This window comes from Larus michahellis, chromosome 14, assembly GCF_964199755.1.
Source record: "Larus michahellis chromosome 14, bLarMic1.1, whole genome shotgun sequence".
Taxonomy (NCBI): Eukaryota; Metazoa; Chordata; class Aves; order Charadriiformes; family Laridae; genus Larus; species Larus michahellis.
In genome coordinates this window covers 8,033,284-8,058,423 of record NC_133909.1, presented here as the reverse complement: position 1 = coordinate 8,058,423, position 25,140 = coordinate 8,033,284, and the positions used below count along the sequence as shown (strand labels likewise).

Sequence of the window (25,140 nt, the reverse complement as noted above, 5' to 3'; positions counted from 1 at the left end):
GCAACTCTTTGTTCCACAGACATTAGGGCAGCACTTCTCAAAGGTCTCGCACTCCTGCAGGGAAAGAAAATGACCCGCTCATTACTGGGGACAGAGTAAAGTCCTTTTCAGAGACCAAGCAAGCAGAGAGACCAGAAACTTTCAAGGCGGGGACCTGGTCTGCCACAGATGTCTGTGGTCCAAAACTCAGTGTCCGCACTGGCAATGAGTAGAAGCCGCCCCCCAGCATCTCCCGAGAGGTGTCTAAGCACCCTGGAGTTTCTGAAGTGCTTCAGGAGAAGACTCTCGAGAAGGAAAATGTGTTTCTGTTTCTTAAACACTAACCTCATCATAAATCTTTCCTAGAGTCACATGGACTTCTTGACTACCGAACCAACAACCCCCCTTCCGCGCTCTCCGAAATGCCTGAGGACAAGCCCTGAGAAACAAGAGCGGATGGAAAGTCTTATCATATGGCTGTAGGCAGTAATCCTTCTTATTCTCCACAGAAGTATGTAAAGTATTATTTGAATTCCCTGAGACTAACAGCCTACTCTTGGAGGTGAAACTGCCAAGGATTTGTAATTGTTCACATTGTAGAGGAAATAATAGAATATCTCAAAAGTAAGGAAGTTCTTGCTCCGAAAATAATTTTTCTATGGTATTTAGAAAAACAAACACAAACCAGCTCATTATGGCTTCTCTGTCCTATTTTAGTCCTATTTTCAAGTGCAGCATCGCTCTTCTAGTGATTTATTACACCCCGTCTCAGCTACAGTCAGCTCTAAATTGCGGTTAATTTTAGCAGAATTTTCATCTTCTGTGCAGAAAAGGTATTTGATATGATCACAGCTGCTGTGTTGTTACGGATTACTTTAAGGGACCACGAACGCTGCCACCATGTACACAACGGGGCACGCTTCCACCCCGCGTTAAACCTCTGCAGCCCCCCTGACACCCAACGGCTTTCTCCGCAAGTGAGAACAAAATGGGTTTTTTTAAGTCGCCAAACTTAAACAGCTTCCCCTGAGCCCAGCATCCTTTCCTTATTGGGAAAAAGATGACCTAATAACATAACTCTTCCCCCATTTCCAGCGGCGCATTACTAGGTTTCAGCAGCAAAGTTAGAAACCCGAACGGGGAGCGCTGCCGGCCGAGGCTGCGGAGCGCGGCTGGGGGCAGAGCCCTTGGCTGCTTCCAGCCCCCTCGCTCCCCGCGAGCTCCCGGCACTCTCTGCTGCCACAAGGCAAAAGCGAATCTTTTTAACCAGTGGCTTCTGGCTTTCAGTTTTTTTGACCAGTAAATTATTAAAACAACGTCCTCTGCTGCTGCTGGGGTTTTGCAAAGTGTTTTAATATTCACTGCCGCACCTGGTAGTCGGAGTAAAGGGGGCTTATTTGGGAAGGGCAAAAGTACAAACAGCACCTTCATTCACAACACATGGGATCCATCTGAGCAAACTCTTTGTTTACTTGATGGCCAGCCTTTTTCTCTATTCCCCCCCACCCCACCCCACTCCTTTTAGCAGTGCAGCAACAACAGAAACCCGATGGCTCTTTTCGGCGTGGCAGACGTTGCTGTCAGCCTGGTCCGGGCTGCAGGAGCTTGGCTGTTGGACGTGATGTCAGAGGCAGGACGAGCAGGTATTTTCAGATGCCAGCTTGAGCTGGCAGCGCTGACAGGTTGAAAAATGAATTTTAGGGTTGTAAGCTAAGCACATTTTGAGCTGGGAGCATCACAGAGAACATCTGCCCGGTCATTTTAATCACACCCCTGTTTTGCACTCCAGGCACGCTTTGCGTTTCAAGTGCAGCAAAGGCTGATGCTTCACACGTTAAATCAAATGATTTCATACATGATTCCCTCAGGAATATAAAGCATCGATGACGGTCACCACCATCAAAGAGCATGGTGACACTGCTGAAATACTACGGATTGGCCCCAAGGCATGCTGAGTTCTGGAGTATCGAATTCAGGCGTTTCTTTTGACAAGAAAGCAAGGAAAATGATCAAACGAAGCGAGTGCTGGACCCGCATCGGTGTAAGTGACAGCTGCCACACACCTCCCCGCTTAACCGATAAATCGCCAAACCTTTTCTATTTTATGTAGGTCACGGGTCAATTCAATGCGCGTGCTGCCCGCACCCAGCCCTGCACAGCGCCGGTGCCTTCCTACCTGGAGCAGAAACGGGCTGCGGGTGCAAACAAGCCCGCCGACAAAGCCCGCTGCCCGCCACGCGGAGAGATAAAAACGTGCATCACTCACCAGGTCAGCTTCGCACTCCCTCTTGCAAGTGCTCTGCGCGTCGACCCACAGGTTGGGGTTCATGTCATTGGGGCATATCCCGGCGTGGGAGTACCGGATGGGAGGTAGGGCTCTCCCTTTCAGGGAGACCTCCAGAAGCAAGAGGACACTGCTCTTCCCCAGCAAGATCCACATCCACCGCGAGAACAGCACCAACAACATCTCAGAACTTCTCCAGGGCAATGGCAGTGACCGAGCTGGAGGTAGTTCTTGTTTTCCTTGGGGTTGCTTTTTTTTTTTTTTTTTTTTTGGATAAGCCTTAAATTCTCGAGGAACCCAAATGCACCTGACGTCTGCTAAAACCTCAGCAAGCTCCTTTGCTGCCCCTGTTGATAGTGCAAGTTGGTCTGGACCTCATTGGATTAAAGGTCCTAGGAAGTTACCCCCTTATTTTAAGAGAAATGCTAATAGTCTGAGCAGAGTTAGCTCTATTTATACCCTGCCTCTGTTAACAAGTCAGAAAAAGTAAACTTGATTTCTTTGACAGGCACACGCTTCCTATGTCCTGGTGGCAGTCAGACAGATTTGTTGCAAGAAAAAAAAGCTGGAAAGAGTTTAAAAGGCTGGAACTGGCACGGTGGGACCCCTGCATGTTTCTGAATGCAGGGAGGCCTTCTTAACCCCTTTAGACCTAAAGTACTTCCCTATGCTAAGAATGGCATTTACTTCTGAAAGAGGACTTGTCTAAATAGCACGGACCCGCGGTCAGGGGATTTCCCCACGGCAAGGGGCTACACAATCGCTTGCCAAAAGGAACAAGTAATAGGATTGAAGCAATTAAAGCTAGAATATCATATTTTAACAAAGGAAGTAGGGAAGAAATAACTGATTTAAACCCAGGATCGACAAAGCAGTGTGTCTTCATAACTTCTCCCGGGGCTCCTCTGGGCTTTTTTCTTCTCTTTGGTGGGGAGGTTTCCAGGATTCCGGGTTTAATGCTGCCCTCCAGCCCCACCAGCAAGATGTTAAAAGTGTCGTTGAATTCCTCCCCATTTCCCGACAGCCAGATCCCATTGTACAGTGCGTTGCTGACCCCTTTAACGGCGACAACAAAAAAACAGTAGAAGTTCAACTCTATGGAAACCTGCATAAAGGAATGTACAGCATTTTTGCATTGGGGGGCGGGGGGGAAATGCAGTCAAGCTGAGTTCCTCGTTCCCTGCTTATTACAGCACGGAGCTGATCCTGCTCATGCTGAACACGTGCCAAAAGCCAGAGACAAGTGGCAGAAGCCAGAGTTGCTCAGCACCTTCCAGGATTGGAGCCTTTGGGCCGAGATCTGGGCGGGCTGGGATGGGTCCCGCACGGTGCCAAGAGCCTCCGGGGGGGGACCAGGTGAGTTTGCATCCCACGTGGGGCTCGGCAGGACTGGACCGGCAGCACCGCGCTTTGGGAGGAGGGACAGCCCCGCATCCTCTGCCCCGTGCGCAGCGGTGGGCAAAGCCAAGGGACCCCGGCGCCATCAACCCTCACTTTAGTAAAGTTTTTCCGTTGGGTTTATTAAACCAGGGTTGTTTTTCATGGCTGAGTTTGGGCCTAATTCTCCTCTGAGCGATGATGGCCGCCAACCAGTGCAACCAGCAGTGAACTGGGCCACCATACAGGCAACGCCCCAGGCCATGGGGCTCCTGCTCCTCCCCTGGGGCAAGGCAGCGGAGCACGGTGACCTGCTGGTGTTGCCCGAGGATCACCTCCGAGAGGAAGGGAGAGCGACCTGGAGCAGATCTACCCTCGGCTGTGGCATTTCTGTGGCAGCCCAGGCTTAGAAAAGAGGCTGTAGCAGTTTTGATTTGTGTGACCGCATTAACGATATGCACAGTATTTGAATTTCATATGACGTGCGGAGAGAAGTTGTCCAAATTAGCTATTTATAAGGAGCGAAGGCAACCGCCAGGCAGCAGTTTGCAGTTGATTTATTCTCTCTGAAACTTTAGAAACCTGCATGACACTCGTACAAAGTGCGGCTGTGCGCAGAATGTTTTATTCAATACTTGTTTACAAAGACAAACGCAGCACCCTGTGATGCCTAAAAAAGCCAACCAAAAATGACACATTCCCAAGAGGTACTTAAAATTCTTACAGCTCTATTAACAACAAAATCACATGTATTAGTGGTTCTGTTGACTAAACAAAGACACTTTATATTGTAAAACTGACTACAGATAAGCTTTGAAATCAGCTGTATGTGGGGCTGGAAGAGCGCGGGTGTCCTGGGCGCTGGAGGAGATGCTGTGGTGACTGTGGGGGTCTCACCCCGACAGCTGCTCTACGAGCAGGGAATTTGTCCTTGGCCCATGGGGTTGCCGCCCTGTAGCCATGGATAAGTCATCTTTCCTTGCCATCTTTAGTCTTTTCGGGCTGTTTACCTTACCTGCTGGGCCAGAGGTGGGGAGCTGGTTGGTCCACGGTGTTCTTGCAGCCTCCATCTCCTCTCCTGGTGTCAGAAAGCCACCTTCTCGCATGCTTTGGCCACGCTGAGTGAGAGACCCACCAGTCTGGGGGCCCACCGCCTGGACCCACCCCAGGCAGGACTCCCTTCCGAGGAGGAAGGAATAACACCATCTTGGTTTTTTCCCCCCTGCCAGACCAAGGATCCCCTTTGCCCGGAGGCACATTCCAGCTGCGGGGGAGCAGAGCGGGGCTCAGAAGAATCAGACACTGGTTTGCATCAGACAGATGGAGTAGTCTTCTGCTTTGCTATGTTCTTCTCCATCCAGAGGGATATTCTCCAGGGACAGGTAAGTCCAACCACCGCTTTCTGTTTTCGGCACCCAGATTCCGTGTTCAGTGCGCGATGGCCAGGACGGTGGAGCTCAAGGGGCGGCAGGTTAATGACTGCAGTTGAAGGAGTGGTTGCACGGGGCATGAAACTCAGCGGCTTTAATTGTGTCCCTATTGCAGGTCAGTGGGGTCATTCAAGGAAAGGCCGTTTGGATGGCTGGATTTGATATATTGCCACCCCAAATGTCGGGTCAGCAGTTGGCACGGCAGAGAGGGGCAGGGACATCCCATAGGAGCTTGGGAAAAAGGACAAAGAAATTATCGTTAATGACAACGACAGTTTTGTTGGGTCGCTGTACTAACATCACAAATGAGGCACAGGAAACTGGTGTTAACTGAGGAATCATGCTTTCAGCAAGGAAGTCTCTTAGGGAATCAAATCCTGGCCTAATCCAATGGAAACCAGACAGACGCTCCGACTCCCATGGCTCCAGGAACAGGGAGTGCTCAGCCCCATGAAGGATCAGTCCCTTGGCCACTTGAACACAGCCGGGAGAGAGAGGAAAACAGCACCATAAATATCCTCGTGAATGCGGGCAGGCAGCTCCTGAGGTCAGAGGAGGCAGTGAGGACTCTGAATAACCCTCCAGAGCTGCCCCGTCCCTGCCAGGACATCCCAGACTTGCTGTTACCCAACTGTAGGAGCACATCCAGGAGAGGACACCGCTCTGCAGGCTGCCCCGGGTTGGCTCAGGGACAGCGGGGACCCTGGTTGTCCCAGCACGGATGGCCAGGCTCTGCCTAGCACACTCGATATCTCCTGGGTTTCACTGAGGGCTGTTTTCTCACCTGGTTTAAATTAGTTTAACTGCACTGACCTCAGTGGATCTGACTGGGTTCTCCAGAACACCAGCAGCTCACATCAGCTGTGAATGGGGGTCTTTGTCAAGGTTCCTGGGCATAGTTTTTCTGTTCCTGTTCATAGACCATCGTGGATTTTTTTCTTTAAAGTAATAAAAGAATCCATATTCTCCATTTCTGTGAACAAATCTATTACAAATGCCAAAATTATGGCTTATCTCGTCTCATTCATGTCAGATACTGACATTATAAAGATCTTCCCAAATGAGTTAAAGCCTTAGAAGAAACCCCGCTTCCACCCAGATCCCCTTTTCCAATCATGGTGTTGATCTGCATCTGTTGGATGGGGACCTGGGATGAGCTTTCTCTGGCTCGCAGAGGGACAAACCTGAGCCCTGATGGCTCCGAGCCACATCCCAGCTCTGCTGCCGGCAGTGGGGACACGCGGCCCCTGACCAACCCATGTTCCACAGATGTCCATCTACACCACAGTCCCAAAAAGCCCTCCGAGAATGCCCAGGGTCCCAGTTAGGGCTGTTGATCTAGAATTGGCTTTAGTTGTCATCAGTGATAATTTCTTTGCCCTTTTTCTTACTCTTCCCAAGCTCCTATGGGGTGTCCCTGCCCTTCTCTGCTGCGCCAAGCGTTGACCCAGTGTTTGCTGTGACCCCCTTCTAATCGAGGAGGGAAATGTGATCTCTGATGCGCAGGAAGGTATCATTGTGTTGGGTTTGGTTTTTTTTCTTAACCCGCTGCTAAAGGACCAGCAAACTGTTGGTCGTATTTATCAGGCAAAACCGAGCAATCCTCGTCTGGAGTCACCCAGCGGCCGGCGGGGCGATTTGCTGGTGTTCCTGTGGAAGGGCTCTGGGCAGGAGCCATCTCCCCGCGCTGCCGAACCTCCCATCGCCCATTGATCTCTGCCTCCGCAAAGGGGCCCTTCCCGATTCGGCCTCTTGTGCTGTCTGGGCCTGACGCCACTTGCCGCTGGTTCTGCCAACACAAACACAAACCACCCCCTCTCTGGGCCCTGATTCATCGCTGCCGGGCGGTGGCTTGCTCACCGCGGCATCGGGAGCCCTAAGGCGAGGGCTCACAGCTGGAGCGGGCACTGGGCTGTGCTGGGGGTGCAACGGGTGCCCGTGGCACCCACCGCCGGGAGAGGCGTGCTCGCGGGCTGCGGGACCTCCATGCCTCCCCTGGAGCTCTTCTGCCTCCAAGCGTAGCTTAAAGTCCTTGAGGCCTCCTCCACATGGGCTGCCAGGCACAGCAGGACTGACGCGAACTCCCGGCACCGCCGGGCCAGAGCCTTGCCCCTTCCTCCAAACTGGGCACCGAGAGCTGCCCTGCCCGCGGGGACCCCAACCGTGTCCCAGGGACACGCTCTTCTTCTGCCCCACCACCACCACCATCCACACTCCTTAGGTGGCTCCTTGGCCCTGCACAGACGAAAACGTAATGCCTCAACAGAAAAGTACTTTTTAAAATAACCCGTCTTATTTGCAAAGTGCGGATGTTCCAGTCTGTACGTAAAGCTTATCGCACTTAACGCTGACAGCCACGCATTTGAGAGGGAACCTCACCACCAGATCCCTTTTGGAGCACAGCTGCCAGCCGCTTGCCTCGAGCGCTAACGATGCTTCCAAACCCACGCAGAAATCCAGACGATGCCTCTGGACCTCGGTTTTAGCTTGCTTCGGGCCAAACCTTCTCCTTCGAGCGATGCCCTGCTCCCACGGGCCTCGGTAGGCCCCGCTCAGGGGATGGCGGAGGGGCCCAGCCGGCGCTTTCCCACCTCTCTTAGAGGAGTTGGGTCTCATGAGGGTGGCCGAGGGAGCAGGATCTCGGTGGGATGCACCTCCCAACATCAAAGCAATGGCAAAGGCCGCCGTGCCGGCCACATGCTCCGGAGGCACACACGGGGGCAGAGTCAGGCTGAAGGCGTGCAATGGTAATGGCGTACCCGTGTCCTATTTTTTGGGCTGTTCGTATACATAATTAGCAGTGGAAGCATATTTCAGCTTCCCCCTCCTTAAGATTTTTGTCAAGGTTCCCTGTAAGCGCCCATAGCTAACAACTGCTGGGTTTGGCTTCTGAAATAACCCATCTGAGCAGATAACGGCGTGCACGGACAGGCTCGGGGAAGCGGGGGCACATTTAGAGCAGCGATTGCTCACCGAGATGAGCCGCGGTTGATGTGCATTCTGCCTCACGCGCAGATGCTCGGTAAGCAGAAGTTAATGTAGTTAGACAAAAGGGCTCAGTTTGGGGAGGGAAAATCAATAATGTCAGGGAGTTTATTACAGGGTTATGGGCCACCTGCTAGAACTCAGCATTAGGCCCGCGATACATTGTGTTTTGGTGAGAGCTGATGGCATCGCTCTCAGACAAGGCTAGCGCCAGAATTATTATTTTATGCCTCGGCAGATGGCTTCTGCTCGGGGGTTTTATCTTTGAGTGCAGACATACGACTAATCATCATTTGCTTTCTCTTTCTCTGCTAACGTAAGCTGGGCAGGAAGCAATCGCCGGTTTGATGGTGGCTCATTATTGCTAGGTTTATTCTGTCTGAAACAGCACAGCAAGAGGCAAAGAGGGTACAAAGGAAGGTAATCAACCGGTTATCAGTGAGATATGGGGGAAAGCTGGGCTCAGAGCCTTGTCTTTCACTGGCCCATCTCTTTGTCTCTCCCTCTCTCTTTCAGAGGCCAAGCCCTACATATCCTGTGCATAACTCGGGGAAGCCATGGAGTTGGTGTCTTTGGATTGTCGAGATTGCAAAGGTCAAATGTTGGGAACGAGTTCATCCTGCCTTAGAGCAGGAGGGTCTAAGTCCCTTCCCAAAGTCCCTTCCAGCCCTGTTCTCGGTCACCTTCAATGTGGAGTGAGACCTGCTCCATCCGTTAAGCTTTGAGTTAGGAAAATGGGAGATCCGTAGCCTGGAAAGCCAAGAAACAGTGGCGTCGTTGCACGGCGACCCTCTCAGTTGTCTGCTCACCTGGCGCAGAGGCTGGACAAGGGCACTGTCACCTCCTGAGCGTGGGGAAACCCCTGCCACGCGGACACACGGCTACAGCGGACCGGCTTGAGCCCCTCATTTGTTGCAGGTTTTCGTAGCTCGTGGTTAGTTTTATGGCCAGTTTCGTGGCCACCTTTAGTAACAGCACTTCAGGAAACTCCGGCGCCAAATCCATGGTGTGCAAATGGAGACGTTCCCGTGTCCTGCAGCACTGCTTTGGCTGTATAAGCCATAGCACGAAAACCTCAGCGTTGAACTGGTACATTTGTTGTCGTTGTTTATGATTTTCAGTTTTTCTGCTCGGTTACAGCTCAATTTGAATGAAAGCTCAGAATAAAAGCGAGGTGCGGGGCTGGCGCACGCTCAGGCTTAGTGCTCGGCACATTATCACCAAAGCTGGTGATGTTTCTCCAGGAACGTGGGTTAATTTACTTCCACATGTAGGAGGCTAATGAATATTATTAAACCCATTGCACAGATTCACTTCGGTCTGCAAATGACCCTAATTTAACCTGCTTTATTTACTTTTAGGAATTTAAAGCTGGGAGGAAATCACTTGCTGAGTCTCACACAGCAACAGCAGTGAAAGGCTGGAGTCCCGAGACCTTGCATCCAACCCCAGGGGCACCATTTGCTTGGCAAAAAGCTACTTCATATAGAAACATCACGTTGCTTTTGTTTGCGATGGGATTCAACTTATACAAACAGTAAGGTTTTAACCTGCTGCACTAATTTAATTTAACCCCCCCCGCAGCTGTCATCTTTCTTCCTTGAAAACCCAGAATTTCTCCCGGTTTCTACTGTAAGCCATAATTCCCTGTGACTTCAGCATGAAGGTACCATCTCACCATCACTCTGAGCTGATCCTTTTAGAAGGTTTATGAACCCTTCAGCGGGTGAGGTCTGAGCCGAGAGTTTGGGAGCTTTGCCTGGCCTTGTTCTTCCTTGGGAGACTTCACCAAAGCACTAAATCCGTCGAAGTTTGGAAGCCCTCGCTGTGGCTGGGAGCCTCTCCAGAAGATGCAGAGCAGCTCCCAGCGACTGGGCTTTTCATCAGGCAACGAGCGTTGGCTTCTCCAGACAACCTGGAAGTCCCAGAGCTCCTCCGAGGGTTTGGTATCCAAAACTTCACTATAAACAATAATTAATTTTCACAAAATGGAACTATTTCCATTTCTGCAAATATGACAAAATCCTTTTAGCATCAATTCTGTCTTCTTGGAATTTAAATCTAAATTAGGACAAAATTCCTTTTAACTGAAGAGTTATTGCCTTCGGTTGGCTTTGCTGGTTGTTCGCGGCCCTGGCTGTCGCACAGTCTGTCCTCGAACCACGCTCCGAGTGTGACCTCTGCCAGGAGCAGTCCCCTACCTGGTAAGCTGGGTGTATTAAGTCTTTTCAAGAGGGGAACTATTTTGTTTCAGTTTGCCCTGTGGCCTCTTTCACCACCAGATGCAAGCCACCATACGGGCTGCATTGCTTGAACCCAGATGATGGCCTTCAGAGAGAGTTAGTAAATCTCTGCTGGGCCACTGGCACCCTTCCTCGAAATGCCCGAAGGAGACTAAACGCAGGCGTGGTGTGAACAGGGGGCTCCTCTCCCGGCATTCATTCGGCAGCAGAGCCGAACACAGGCTAGAGGTGTGCGAGATGTCTGCAAAGCGGTGATGATCTCCTTCCATTGAGCTTTAGAGGAGCAAGTCAGCCCTGCCTGCCCTGGCAACGCAATGTTTGTCTGCGTTTAATGGCCTTTTTTCATTGTTGCTCTTTCTGATTTCAGCTAGTTCAGCGCACATTTTTATTTTGATCTTTTATTGTTTGCAGCATGAAGAGTCCACCTGCAGCCTACATCGTAGCAGGGTTCGCTGAGACGCAGCACTTTCTTTCCCACAGCAGTTTTGAAGAGAACCGGTCCTTGATTGCCTGACGTGATGGTGGCCAGCAGAGCGATTGTAGGTAATGTTTGAGAGATTCACGTGGTTTAATCGTTATAATTTTCCTGTGCCTCCAGGGCCCGCACATTGGGCTCGTTGCGTTAGCTAACCAATTGCTAGGATTGTGTTTTAATGATAGACGCAGCAGGCTGCCTTTGAGCAGGGAGGTACAAAGGAATGGGAGCATCGTTAGAGGCGAGTGTTTCAAACATGCTCTGTAATGGCCTGATTTTTCTCCGATTGAAGTCGATGGTAAATATTCTGCTGACTTCAAAGGGGAGCTGGGTGAGGTTACAGCCAAACACTCTTGGAAATCCCACCCAGCGCTTGATTTTTTCTTGACCTGAAGGCCAGTTCAGTCAGCTCTGCTGCCACAAAGGAGCTTTCAGGAGACCTGTAAAAGCCGCCGGAGTGATTTCAGCCCTGGGTTCACATGGCAGCAGCATGTGAACTGCGGTAAATCTGGAGGACGATTCAGCCCTCCCAAGTTCTGATTTCTCTTCTGCAGATGTCTGGCTGGCATCGCTCTTTCTCTCTCCCCGTTGACTGTGGGGGAAGTTTAGGGCAATGAGATTCCTAATTAGGTCCTTCAGCTTGGTGGGATGAACGCCTGCAGCGGGACAGGAGGATTTGGGGTACCCTCACAAAACCTTTGGCTTTGCTGTGCGTCAGCCATGAGAACAAGGTGGCCTATGAGCCTGGAAAATCTGTGCATCTCCGCAACCCCATGGCCTGAGCTGTGACTTTGTCTCTTCCCATGACAGAGAAAATGGTCTTGAATTCATTTTTTCTTTTGTGTTTCTTCTTTTGTAATTTTACAGATATTTCTTTTGTGTTTTTATAACACTGTAGTTACAAAGCTGTGCAGGGTGGAAAATCAGACGTTTCCATATATTTCCAAACATCTCCATAAACTAATTTCCTTTTAAAATCAATTAGATCTGTCAATATGGAATTGTTAGCTACATAGGCCCCATTCCTCTCTCTGCCACTGACGTACTCTGTGAGCCTGGGCCACTTATTCCCTCTGTGCCACGGCTTGCACCTCCCCGGAGGGGAACGCAAAGCTCACAAGTGGGTCAAGTGACATCAGTTTGTCTTTTAAATCCCAATTTCTTGCCATTGCGGCAGAAGTGATGTGTGAGTGTGAGGCGTGATTTGCTGCAACCCCAAAACTGCCTGAACAAAGTGACAAATGCAAAAATTGCATCTACCGCAATTTGTTTGTGTGTCTTAAGCTGCAGCTTAAGCACAACCATTTCTATCTCACACACACACACACACTTGTGTTGGGTTTTTTTTAACTTTGCTACGGCTAGAAACCTAATACTGTCCCTGTTTCAGAACATATACTTGGTTTGTACTTTCTCGGCTCCTTCCCGATTTCTTTGAGGAATCTGGCGCACCAATGGCCATAAAAAACCAGGTTAGCGCACAGTAGAGGCTTTCATGGACACTAATCTTGATGACAAAATTATTCGAACAAACACTTCTTCTGTCACCAATATATATTATGTAAAACCTTGTGACTTTGATTATGTGTCTATAATACAGATTAGTCTGTTTGGGTGTTTGGTGCTGACCTCCAATAAGCTCCTAAAGTATTAGCAAGAATTTGCAAGTGACAGGCAGGCAGAGGTGCTGCTCTGCCTAATCCCGCTCTGGAAACTCTGACTATGTATGTCTGAACAGTTTCTGTTGCTTTCCTTAAGGCACTCGATTATTCCTTTCTCTGCCCCCTCCCAACTGCCTTTGTCTTTCTCTCCACTGCTTTCACGTATCGCAAATGTTGGAAGATTTTGCTAACCTTATGGGCTAGAGCCAGGAAGACAGCGAGAACAAATTTAGAATAGGAGGCAGAGAATGTACCAGCTGGGAGGTGATGCTGTCAATCTCCATGGAGACCTCTTTCGTTACAGCTTTGCTAATTACTCTGTTGAATTGTATAGAGTCCATTTGAAAGCCCATCCAAGTCAAGGGAGAGTTTCTAATTGACCAGCCATGATGTCTCAGGACCACGAAGATTGCAGAGGGTGTAGCCCCTACATGTAACCCATTATGATTTGCTTTTGTGGCTTTCTCCTTGACGGCCAAAACGCAACCTAAGGAGAATTTAGACACCTTGATCTGGTCTCCTGTATGGGGCCACCTTCTTCTAAAGAAGAAAGCCCCGCAGAAACAAATGTAGACCTTGCCTCAGCAAAACAATTTTTTTCTTTGCAATGTAGGTGAACTACCTCCATCATCTTGTTAACAGCATGCGCACTTTCCACAGGAGCCAGCTCCTGCGGGAGACGATCTGGGACAAGGTCCACAGAAGCCTTTTGGCTTCGAACACCTAGATAGGACATGGCCCTACACAGGAATTGGGCAACTACATACATTTGCCCCGTGTCCTCCAGATGAGCCTTTTCAGGGCTTGGGACAGCAAAGCGAGGGACTGCAGACACAGGCAGAGAGGAATGGAGCCAGATGTCTGGAGAAAAAGCAAAGGCGGCCCCTCATCTGCTCAGTTTTCTGGGTTAGGACATCTCTTAGCTGAGAAGGGACTGGGTTCATGCCTGGGGACCCTACCCACAACTGCAACAGCAACCCTCAGGGGGAGAAGTTTGGATCCACGGCACTGCAGCTCAGGCTTGTCATTACATGAAGCCAAACTGGCTTTAGACACTAATCCACTGAACAATTTCCAGTTGTTATCAAAATCTATTGGACTTCTTAACCACGAGTCCCTGAGCTGATGTACCACCCCCCTCAGGTTCTAGTTCTCTGACTTGTTTGTGCAGAAGTTATTTGTTTGTCCTACAAATAAGTACATTCTTAAATTAACAAATGAAAAAAAAAAAAAATGAGCCGCGCACCGTGCGTAATTTCGAAAGGGAGTTGGCTGCCTGAGCAGATCCTTCCCCTGCAGGTAACCGTTCCCCCAAATATCAATGTCAGTTTCCAAACCCCCGTCAAATTTCACTCCGTGCTGCAGGCGTGTGCGTCTGTGTGTGCTCACACCGCCTGAAAAATCTCATTCTTAGGCACTCAGCTTCCCTCCAGCCCCTGCGGGATGCTCAGCCAGGCCGAAAAATCCATGGGATAGCTGGTTGCGCTGCAATTCAGGGATGCTCCAAGTGGCTAAAGCCTGTCCTAAACCCCATCTGTACCCCATCGTTGTTGCTGCTCGGCGATTTGGCGAAAAAAGCCACGATTTAAGGTCAAAAGAAAGGTGATCGGTGAGTTCCCTGCAACTTTGCAATTCATTGGAAGGATTTATTTCTCTCGTCAAGAACAGAGAAGCTGAAGGAAGGGCCCCAGACACCCTGCCTCAGGTGCTCATCTTCCTGACACCAGACAGCTGGAAATTATTGGGTTGAAAGCTTGTTACCTTTGGCTCCTCTGACAGTAGGTAGAACACAATAGGCATCTCCAGAGGATGATTTGTCTGCGCTATTCTTAGACACCTGCCCCGGGATGAGATGAATCAGCCTCCGTGCTGCATGCTTCTTCCCATGGGCACAAAGCGAGCATTGGGTGACGCAGGCTCAGACTTGGGAACGTGGAGCTTCGAATTTAACCTAATTCACCTACAAACTCTCACGCAGGGACTTCCACGGGGCCAGCACAAAAACTGGTATGATAGAAACTCTCCCATGTGACTTTGACTTCTCCTCCTGAGACCATCTCCTCCGCATCCAAACACCAGTGAAAGACCCAAAATAAGCAGCATGTATTAGTTTAGATCTAGGTGAATACTGGGCTTGACGTTTAATTCATTCTATCTTTATTCTCCACCAGTCCTGCAATTTCCCTGGGCTTTAATGCCATAATGGCTTTAAATCTGTGTGTGTGCGTGCGCGTGCACATTAAGTACTATGTTTAAGGTTTCTGACTATCCCTAAATCTTACTTCTAATGCCCTTACACAAATGCAGGGTTGGTTGAAATTGCCAGAAACATTACTTCTGTGGACTGGGTGTTTCAAGTACGATCGTACAACTGTATCACTGTGTAACGGGGAATGAAGCCTTTAAAAAGATGTTTAATAATAATTTTAAATGGCTAAGAACTTGGTTAAAGGAGTTGGGGAATGAAACCTGAAATACAAAAGGAACGAAAAACTTCATAAGCCTTAAAAAAAAGGCAGACGCAAAGACCAAACAGACAGACCATGGTTTCTCCAAAAAAGGAGAAAAGAACCAATCCAGGAGCTTGCAAAAAGACAGATATTAAAACTAAACCAATAGAATCTGGAAAACATGCTTTTGAGGACAAAGAATGTCCCAACTCTCCCCTGTGGTTACTCCCAGCAGCAGCAGGATGTCCAAGCCAAGCGCTGGCACGTCCCAGCGCTCCCCACCGTTGCCCGCAGGCTGTCGGGGCTGCACCCACGGCTGGTGGATGTGGATCCCCCTCGGATGCTGAACGCACAGCGAGCTCTGAGAACCGGAAAACCACCAACCTCCCCCCCCCCAAATTATCACTGATCTGAGCTCCACGCACAAACACTCCCGCAGTGGCTCAGCCTGTTCCTGCTGAAGGCCAAGGACGTTCAGCAGGGACATTTGGGAGGCGAAGGGACTGCTCCCTTTTGTGCAGCCGAGCCGTGAGCACGCAGCAGTGGGTGCAATTCCCAGCAGCTTCCAAAGGTGATGGCTGGCCCTCTGCCTCTCTGCCTCCTTCCCTGCATCCAGCTCTGCGCAGCCCCCGCTGCTCTCGGCAGGGAGATGTAGGCACGTGTGCCCCACACAGGTACAGCCACTGTGGGCGCTTGCCAAGCGCGGGCACAAACCCAGCTGCCATATGGGAAAAGGGATGGAAGGAGCAGGGAAAGAACCTGGTCTTGGCTTTGCTGGGGTTTTGGTGTGTGCAATTCCAGTGCTGGTAAACGGGGAAGGCGCAGGAAGGCTCATGGCGGCAGTGGGGAGTTTTGAGTCAAAGTGAACTCGCTGCTAATCCTCTTCTACCCAGTCTTTCTTGCGGGAGGAAATCTCATGACTGCGGGGAGAAGTACGTTGTGTAACTAAGCAATGGTGAGCCCGAGTTGCATTTAACAGGGCTTGGCACAGGCAGGAGAGAGTAGGGTACTCATCCCCAGAGAGCGTGAGAGAGACCGTCTCAGTGCATCGCCCGCCGGCTTCGAGTCCTTAAAAGCCCTGGAGCGGCCTTGGGAGAACAGCTCAAGTAGAGGGAAAAAAAAAAAAAAAAACAGGAAAAAAAAGCCCCAAAACCCTAAAGGAATCAGCTCACTGCCCAGGGCTTCCCTGCGCTTGCTGTTGAAACACTGCCTAATGTCCCTTTGCACTGCGCAGAGCTTTGAAATCCGCCGGATCAAAGCCGTGTGGAGGCACTATGGATGTGGCGAGACAGATTTAAAGGCATTTTACAGTTATAGCAAGAAGTGCAAAACTGCACTTCGGGCTCCTCTTGCTGTTCCACCGTGACATCTAGTGGCACTCTGCAGTTTTGCTCATGAACTAGGGCCGGTGTTGCTGTTTTCAGGCCTGCTCCTGTGCTCATCTCCTGACCCAGCCGTCTGAGAAGCCACGTACGACTTTGGAAAAGGCTATTTTGCCACTCTATCCTATTGGATTTTTTTCCAGATTTAGTAAGTTGGAATTTAAAGCTTTCAGAGTGCGCAACAGAGCATTCGGCTTCCTAGAGCGTATCGCCATGTCTCCGCATTTGCGTGCCGTGTCTTTGCTTTACAGCTTTATGCTACAGATGCTGAAAATAGACAAAAGGGGTCACGGGTTAAAAAGTGTGATCATTTAAGACAGCTTTTACTGAAAAAGGAAGAGAGTGAAAATAAAAAGGTCTCGGTGACAGCAGCGGCCAGGTGAGGGCTGGGCTTCCAGGTCTCCAAGGTCTGAATTTGCAGTTGTCACCGGATAAATCTTGTTTGCAAACCATTCTCTAGCAGAGTTGTTTCCCATAGAGTTGCTCGTGTCTTTTGGTATGAGCTGGGCAAAATTTTTGCTCAGCCTGTTGCCGTCTCTTACGTGAGATCAACAGCGTGTGCTCTGGTGGTAAAAAAGGTGCCACTGCGTCACCGTGTAACCTCTGTCATATTAGTTAAAGACGTCAGGGCCGTTTGTGCTCGTGGCGGTGGCTCACAGGGATGCAGCTGACAGGTCTGGCCTGTGGGCCCCAGCCCCTCCTGGCTGATTAAAGGGAAGATGATTGGCTGCAACCCAAGTCCTAAATTAAACGGCACGTTAAAAATAATGTCACTAATAAGGGAAGTAAGCAATGGAAGAGGCACGGTGAGAAAAAAACCCACCTTAGTGCAAGTTTTTCATTGGTAGCAGACACTGATGCTAAACCAAGTTAAAAAGAGGTCCCCAACACATGCTGCAGTGATTTAGTTAGGAGAATTAGAAGCATGAGCAACGTGCCAGAGGGGCAGGGCTGGGAACTGGGGTGTGGGGGTGGGATTTGGGGAAACCCTGGGTGAGTTTAGTTCTCAGCCCACGGGCTTTGAACCCGGCCTCAGGTTCGTGTCCGTCCATGGCGGCCTCACGGCTCCAGGCAGGGGCCGGGCAGCGGCGCAGCTCGGGCTGTTCCTTGGGTGGGCGAGGGTGGGAAGAGGCCTTCAGAGGAAACGCTTCGGCTCTGGTGTTTTCAGCCTCGCCGGGCCCCTGCCTCACCCCAGCGCCGGAGGGCGGGCTCCCTTCCCGGCCGGTTTGCCCCGGGCATTGCCCCCAAGGGCCGCGGCCCGCACCCCGCCCCGGCCGCCAGCACAAGATGGCGGCGGCCGTGAGGGCGCCGGCCGGAGCGAAGGGCCGGGGCGGCGGCGGGCGGCGGGGCGGAGAGGGCCGGGCGGCGCGGCGCTGAGGAGGCCGCCCGTCCCGCCGTCCCCTCGTGACGGGCTCCGGCCGCCCCGCCGCGGCGGGGTGGGGCTGCAGCGGCAGCCGCAGCCGGGCCGAGGCGGGGCGGGGGGGGCCCTGCCTGGCGTCCGGCGTCCCCGCGGCCCGGCGGCGGCGATGAGCGGCGCGGCGGAGGCGCGGGAGCTGGAGGAGCGGCTGCGGGAGGCGGCGGCGCTGGGGGACGTGGAGGAGGTGCGGCGGCTGCTGGGCGAGGGGGCGGACATCAACTCCCGCAACGAAATCAACGGCTGGTGAGGGGCGGCCGGGCCGGGCCGGGGGGCTGCGGGGCCGGGGTCCCCATGGCGCGGCGGGCAGGTACATTCCTCCTCCCCGGTGGGCCGGGCTGCCAGTGCCCGGGGGCAGGCCCGGAGCTGCCGGGCCCCGCTCCCCGCCGGGGAGGCCGTCGCTGGCCTTGGCTGGCGCGGGGTGTTTGGGCCGACGTGGCCGGGGCTCCCCGCGGGAGGGTGGGTGCCCCTCGTTAGAGCCAGGGCAGGGCTGCTCGGAGGACGCAGCTCTTCCGAGTTTTCCTATGGACAAAAAAGGAAATGCTAATCTCGGGAGGCTTTGAGATTTACTGCTAAAGAGGATCATAATAAAAGGAGGCCGCCCTCCCTCCACCTGTCACCGAGTGCTTGCTCGAGGACCTCTTCTAAAGTTGTCCATCTCCACCGACACGGCTCTGGGACAGCAGCTCGTTACCCTGTAACAAGGCAAAAGAGGGTCTTACCCCGCAGAACTTGCAGTCATAACTTCTTTAAAAATAAAGTGATGCAGCGAAGGAAACTTTATTCCCTGTTGTGGTCACCCGACATGGGCGGGCGAGGAGGAGCGGGGCGGCGGGTGGGCGACCGGCAGCACGACACCCCCTCTGCTTCCCTCCCGCAGGACCTGCCTGCACTGGGCCTGCAAGCGGAACCAGGCCCAGGTGGTCTCCTGCCTGCTGGGCGCTGGGGCAGATAAGCACATCCTCACGGCGAAGGGAGAGCTGGCCGTGCAGTTGACTTCGAAACCAGACATTCGGAAGATCTTGGGAGGTACTGTCTTCAAAATCATCTAGAATTCTTGGTCTAAGGACTAAAGCATTTTTAGTGCTTTTATCTGAGGCAGTAGATTGGCAGAACTTTGGCCAGGACTATCGTATCTCATTAGATAGCTCTGATTTATAACTGTAATTCATACTCGGGCAAATAGACTTGGGGATTTCAGGTAGGAAGGCCTGTTATTGTGAGCTGTGTCATCAAGAGATTGAAGAGCTGTACGCTTTGGGAAACGTGCTGCTGCAGTCCTATTTGCTCTCATTAAGCAGTAGCTAGTTCTGAGCATTTTGTTATACTGCGACTTGCAGTATAATGCAAGTCTACATCTATGACTTTGCTCCGTGATTCTGTCATTTTATACTTTTCGTATGCACAGCAAACCTAGTTAATGGCATGCAACACTCCCGAGCACTACCAGTGCCTGCTTCCATCAGCATCTAGGTACTGCACTCCAGATGATAAAAATTTTAAGGACTTCACCTTTGTAAACGTTGATGTTCTGTCATCTTCGCTAATTGCACTTAAATTGCTCTCTACAGTGATACACTCTTACATCAACAGTGCATGGTCATCTTAAATGAAGTTACAGCTAAATCATGACTAAGGTTGCAAGAGTCACAGCTGAAGGAATGGCATGTTCTTTGCATGAGCGTTTTTGTTTTCTTTTGGGCGAGGTGCTCGTCTCTTGGACTCAGTTCACGGCAAATGACTTGCATTTGGTTTTTAACACCTGAACAGTCAAGTGTGCATGAATGAACTCTATTCATGATTGCCTTATTTTTCTGTCTGTTATGCTTTCATGTGTTTCCTGGGGAATAAACACACTAGTCACCAACAGTGCTATTGAGCAGATCTTTCTGAACTGCTCTGACATTAGTATTAGTCTCCTGTAATCCTCCGTCAGGCAAGAATGTAATTTGCTGCAGCACCTTTAAGCAAGAGAAGAGTTGGTTTGGGTATTGTATCAAATAGGCTCGTACCTGAAGAAATACTCAGTTTAATTTGTTGGCATGAGTCATAATAAACTATTTACAGCAGTGTTATTAAAAGCATTGCAAAATGAGATTTCGCAAAGAACTACTCGTCAGTTCCTTTGATAGTGCTGGAATAACACTGCTAGAAATGATGTATTTTTCAACAGTTATTCTTTTACCACTTTGCTTCTAAAAACCACAGTATGTTGTAGAAATTTGTAGTTTTGTCTTTCATTTTACAGCTACTCGCCTTCCAGGTGTTACATGCTTACGATACATTAGTATCATCCTTTGATTGCCCCAGAATGTGATGTAGTTTTAAGACACAATAGGAAAACCTAACTATCGTCAAAATGAGAAAGACCTATCCAGTAACATGATGGGGTTTTTTTCCTCTCTCCATCCCCTACCCCTCATTTTTGAACTTCGTTAATAGAGGAAGAAACTGAATGTCAAGGAGTGAAGGATTTAAATTTGCCAATTGTTGCAAACTACTTGGCCAACCCGCCATTCCCTTGCACTGACACTGAAGAGAGCATTCCAGACGGCTTGGCGGAATCCCAGATCGAAAGTGCTTCCATCTCCTCTGCTTCCCAGTGCGAAACGAGTCCTTCTTCATCAGCAGCTCAGGTTGAAAGCACATGCACGCCCACATCATGCAACAGCGAAGACGATTTCCCCGCACTGGAAGCGGCAGCAGAGCCACCCGCCCCGTCAGCAGCTCTGGGGGCACCGAAACACGCCGAGCCCAGGGCGCCCAACGGCCCCATTTGCCGGCCGGCCCGGACCCGCAGCGCCGGGCTTTGCTCGCCGACGGCACCTCTGCAACCCGACACTTCGCCCACTGGTCCCGCGCCAGCCTTTCAGCCCGTTTTCTTTACTGGAACATTCCCATATAACATGCAAGGTAATGAAGTGTGATTTCCCATCCTTCCGTTCTGTTCCCTGTCTCTGTGACTGGGAGAAAGGTGAAGTTAACGAATCATTCCACTTTCACACTCATGTGGCGTAGAGGCAGAGATTTTGAATTCTTTGGCCGAGAGTAGGCAGAGGTTTTTTTTTCTGTGCTGCTAAGTAAAATAACTGTTAAACTGTATTTTAAACATGGTAATACTTTGGAAACCGATGGATGGATCAGTCCAAGCAATATAAAAATTCAAATTTTGCACTGTATTATATAGCATCAAACGCATCTCGGGTAGTTTGGAGTTTGGTAACAACTTGACTTTCTGCGTGGATGGGCAGACTTTTAACACTGTAAACATGGTTCCCCCATGTAGTTCTTGCTGTTCAAATGGAAGCTTCTATTAACTGCATGGTATTTCTCAGTGAGATAATAGGGATTGTATTAAAACCTGAATTCAAAAGATAATGGTAAATACTTTAAGGGTTAGGTTTGTGTTGGTTTGGGGTTTTTTTTTGAGGAAAAAACCCTTTTAATCTGTTTTTTTCAATCAGAACTTGTGCTTAAGGTGAGGGTCCAGAACCTCAGAGACAATGACTTCATTGAAATTGAACTGGACAGACAAGAACTGACGTATCAAGATCTGCTCAGAGTGAGTTGCTGTGAATTGGGAGTTAATCCAGAACAAGTAGAGAAGATCAGAAAATTACCTAATACACTAGTAAGAAAGGTAAGAATTGAAATCTGAAATTAATTTGACTTTGTGGACATCAGAGAAGGGATTTCTGAAAACGATCATCAAAACATGGATGGCCTTGTCTTAAAAACTGACTTAAGCTCACAAATTCAAAAGGCTACTGGACTTTACGTAAAATTTCATCATAACTTACTAAAAAATATTCTTGTCAAAACAGGCAGAGTATTTCAAGCTCCTAAAGCGCATGAAACTATTACAGTTTGACTTTTAAAACGTATCAGAATCAGCGCCTTAGTGTGCTGTTAACATAATTGCCATGTACTGCTTCACTGTTTGCTTGCCTAAAAAGAACAAATAGTGAAGGGGAAAAAACCCCCACAAATTGGCATGTGAATAATTTAAAGATATGCCATTAACAAATGAACGCGCTCTTCTGTTCCAAAAATACCTGTTCTGGAGGTCTGTAAATGACATGCATTTGGTCACAGCTCTTAGTTAAGCACAGTCAACTCTTAATGAGTTTCAAGGAGAAAAAAAATGTACAGTTCAAGGAGGGGGAAAAAAACCCAAACACGCTTTGAAAGAGAGTATACTGGTAGGTTTTTTCTTTCATTATTTATTACTATCATTGGGTGTGACCTTCCTGGAATTTTAGTTTTTACTTCCTTTATCTGTTATTGTAAATAATAATAACAACTAGATATATTTAGAAGTAACGCGTAGTTCTGTCTGTTCTTTAAAAGGACAAGGATGTTGCCAGACTCCAGGACTTCCAAGAGCTGGAGTTAGTTCTTGTGAAAAGCGACAGCTCTCCTTTCAGAAATGCTGCATCGACTTTGACTGAGAGACCCTGCTACAACAGCAGAGCATCGAAACTGACTTACTGACTCTTCTAGATGCATCTAGAATGTGAAAACCTGGTAATTCTATGCTGCTGCCTTTCAAGGCAGTGAACTAAGTGTGTATAAAACCTTAAGTTATTGTTAGGGTTACTATTTTAACTAATAGTTTATCTTTTATATTTAATATCCCCTTTGCTTTTATTTTTTTACTTGATACTGTATTGAGATAAGGGATACCTCATTTGTCTACTAAAAATCACATGCTTCCAATGTATTTCAGTTAAGCTTATTGATTGTCTTTGGCAACAGAGGGCAGGAAAGACTTAATTCTTGACGAGCGGTATGTTGAGTACTCCCACTCTGACCAAATAAGAGGCATGGAAGAGACATTCAGGAAATTGTGTGTTTGTGTGTATGTATTTATTTTTTAAACTTCCTGATTAAATTAAACGTCAAAGTATATTTGGCACAAAATGAACAGTTGCTCTCTAAAAATATAGAACTTGCAAGTCCTTAATCTCTTGTCCCATCACAAAGACTCAGTAAGACGTGTCGTCTTTCCTGACGGGGACAGAAATATTTAATACTCTGAAGTGACAGGAGAAAAACTTTCACTGTGTTGAAGGTAAGTAAGTGGAGTAGGTGTCCACGTTTAAATGTTTCTTTCCCATGTGAGAATATTGTAAGTTAATCCTTCCACCTCCACAAAAAAAATTATCAAAGCCTCTCTTAATTAAAGAGCATTTATGTCAGAAAGCAAATTCAAGTGCCCTTTCAAAAGAAAACCCTAATGTTTCAGAAGCTAGGGAGGGGATCCCACATCTGTGCCCATGGTTTTATTGATTTATTTTCCCCAACGCTGTGAGAAGACTATGCATTACTCACACCAGAAGTCAGTTCTGGTAAGTCAGGTAACTTCTGTGTAGCCCACCCTCACAGACCGGTTACAGGGTGTGTGGTTGATTTAATTTCTGCTGCGTGAGGAGCCCGAGAAGCACAACAGTATACTCTTGAGGTATCACAATGTAAGGAGCAGACCATGCTCTTGGTTAGTCATACTAAATTTAAACATACACCATTAGCAAATAAATAACCTGTAACTTTACATGTTGCACAGTCTGCTATCACTTTTACATGGTGTCCAAAGTTTTTAGCCAGGTGAGTACCAAAAGGGCTGAATGCCTCCAGGTGCTTTCAATTGATTTGTTTGGGGGAAGAAAAAAACCCAGACTCTATTTAGGCTACAGACTGTTTACCTCGCATTTAAGCAAGTCAGAAATGAAAACATCCATCTGGAGTTTTATGAATGGCAAAATTCATCATTAAAACACACCCTGAAGTCACTCCCTTTCAATCTGAACAAAGTATTTAAGTTGTAGCATTGCTGGAGTATTAACAGCCTGAAGCTTTTCCTGTTAATGTGGTAGTCTGTAAAGTTATACCTTAGGAAGCTTTTTGTTTTCTTTTGTACCAAAAACTACGATGATGATCTTTGCACCAAAAACCTTAACTGGGTACTGGGGTGGGGGAGGGAGTTGTTTTTTTCAGGACATAAGCTGCATTAGAGCAGAGTTTATGCGCAGCTGATGCAGGGTTTGTTGTTGTTGATCTGGACTGTAATGTTGACATTCAGACTGTAACTAGTACAATCAGGATGTTTTGGTGGGAGCAGCATGGCTGCAGCCTGCCTCAGCTTCCCGCAGCACAGCTGCTTTAGCCCTCAAGAGGCTCCTCCAGGCGAGGTTAGTAAAGGCACTGCACGTCCAGAGTACAGAAACCCCTCCTGCCAGCAGAAGAGACACTTGGGCTCTGGATTTTTTGCCAGGTTACTTAAGGCTTAAAATTCCTGCTTAGTGCACTCAAAATAATTGTCATCCTTTCCCCCTTGCTCTCTATCCATCTGCGAACTCCCCCTTCTCAATCCTGCCCCTCTCCCTCCAGGAGCTGGGCTACTTTAAAGACCAATTCCTGGGAAGCTCAAGACTGTGACACAGGATAAAGTAAAATTTCCTAACTCTGGCTCACGCTTTGTTTTTCTTGTAGGACAGGAAAGGAGTTTTTATTTTAACAAATGTATATTTATCTTTTCAGCATAGTTTGGAGGCTAGTTCAGATTACGTGCAATAACTGTTTGAAAACCAGTAGTACTTAAATGGCTCCAAATTAAGAGTATCTAATTTCTTTTCAGTTCCTTTGTTTAGGCAATCAGTCTAAAGACTGCCTCCACTAATTACTGAACATTCAGCTATAGGAGCAGCTGGTTTAAAAAAATAAAGCTTTATTTGCTTTAGTGTCCACAAAGAAATAACTGTTAATGTCAGAAGACTAAAACTTTAATCATGATCTGACTGTAATAATAACAGTAAGTCTATGCATTCAGAGAAATATTTTTGTATGTTTTATGCAGTTTGATAAACTCTAAGGCACACTAATTATGTTAACTGGTTTTTGTTGTTTTGTTTCTTTTTTCTCCTTTGAACAATAAACCGTTGGTGTGACAACTGAAACTAAGTTTACAAACCTTACTGTTCTTCCAAGGACAACTTTTGTTTGCACTACAAACTTGTATGAACTGACAGTGCTGTTCTTCACTTATATTAAAGTATCAGTTGTTTCAAGTACCTAGATCTCTTCCTTTTTCAGGGGGTGGGGGGGGCAATACATGGCACTCTGGAGGGGACAGGACACTCTTAAAATTCTAACACAACTTTGAAAAATCAGGGGCCAGTACACTTTTACCACCTAATAAAAGACTCTCAGTCTGCCAAAACGAGTACAGAAAAGGCACGTAGGAGGTGCTTACTTAAATAAACTACTTGCTTTTTGCACCATATTTCTAGAAAATCTGAGATGCTATTTATCTTGGGCTCGAGCTCTGAAGATGACACTTCACAGAGATTAATCTCTTGTGGAGATGCTTTGTTACACTCAAAGCTGAAGGTGGTTAGGAAACGCAGTGCCTTTCTAGTAAGCTCTGAAAGATAGACTTTTTCCTTCGTCTTCAATGCACT

General features: G+C 48.7%; 1 protein-coding gene across 1 annotated transcript; it reads left to right on the top strand.

The window, feature by feature from the left end:
* Positions 1-17,342: 17,342 nt before the first annotated feature.
* Positions 17,343-24,750, top strand: LOC141751402 (ankyrin repeat domain-containing protein 40-like). The gene is made up of 5 exons (XM_074608118.1): positions 17,343-17,926; positions 18,561-18,709; positions 20,123-20,593; positions 21,145-21,320; positions 22,031-24,750. Exons 1-5 carry the CDS (start codon positions 17,793-17,795, stop codon positions 22,172-22,174), a joined length of 1,074 nt encoding a protein of 357 aa, XP_074464219.1. The 5' UTR covers positions 17,343-17,792; the 3' UTR covers positions 22,175-24,750.
* The last annotated feature ends 390 nt before the right edge of the window (positions 24,751-25,140 follow it).

Coding starts and splice junctions, on each gene's coding strand:
- LOC141751402 (XM_074608118.1), top strand. CDS start 17,793: ATGAGCGGCGCGGCGGAGGCGCGGGAGCTGGAGGAGCGGCTGCGGGAG. Junction 18,710..20,122: donor CATTCGGAAGATCTTGGGAG/GTACTGTCTTCA, acceptor CTTCGTTAATAG/AGGAAGAAACTGAATGTCAA. Junction 20,594..21,144: donor ATTCCCATATAACATGCAAG/GTAATGAAGTGT, acceptor TTTTTCAATCAG/AACTTGTGCTTAAGGTGAGG.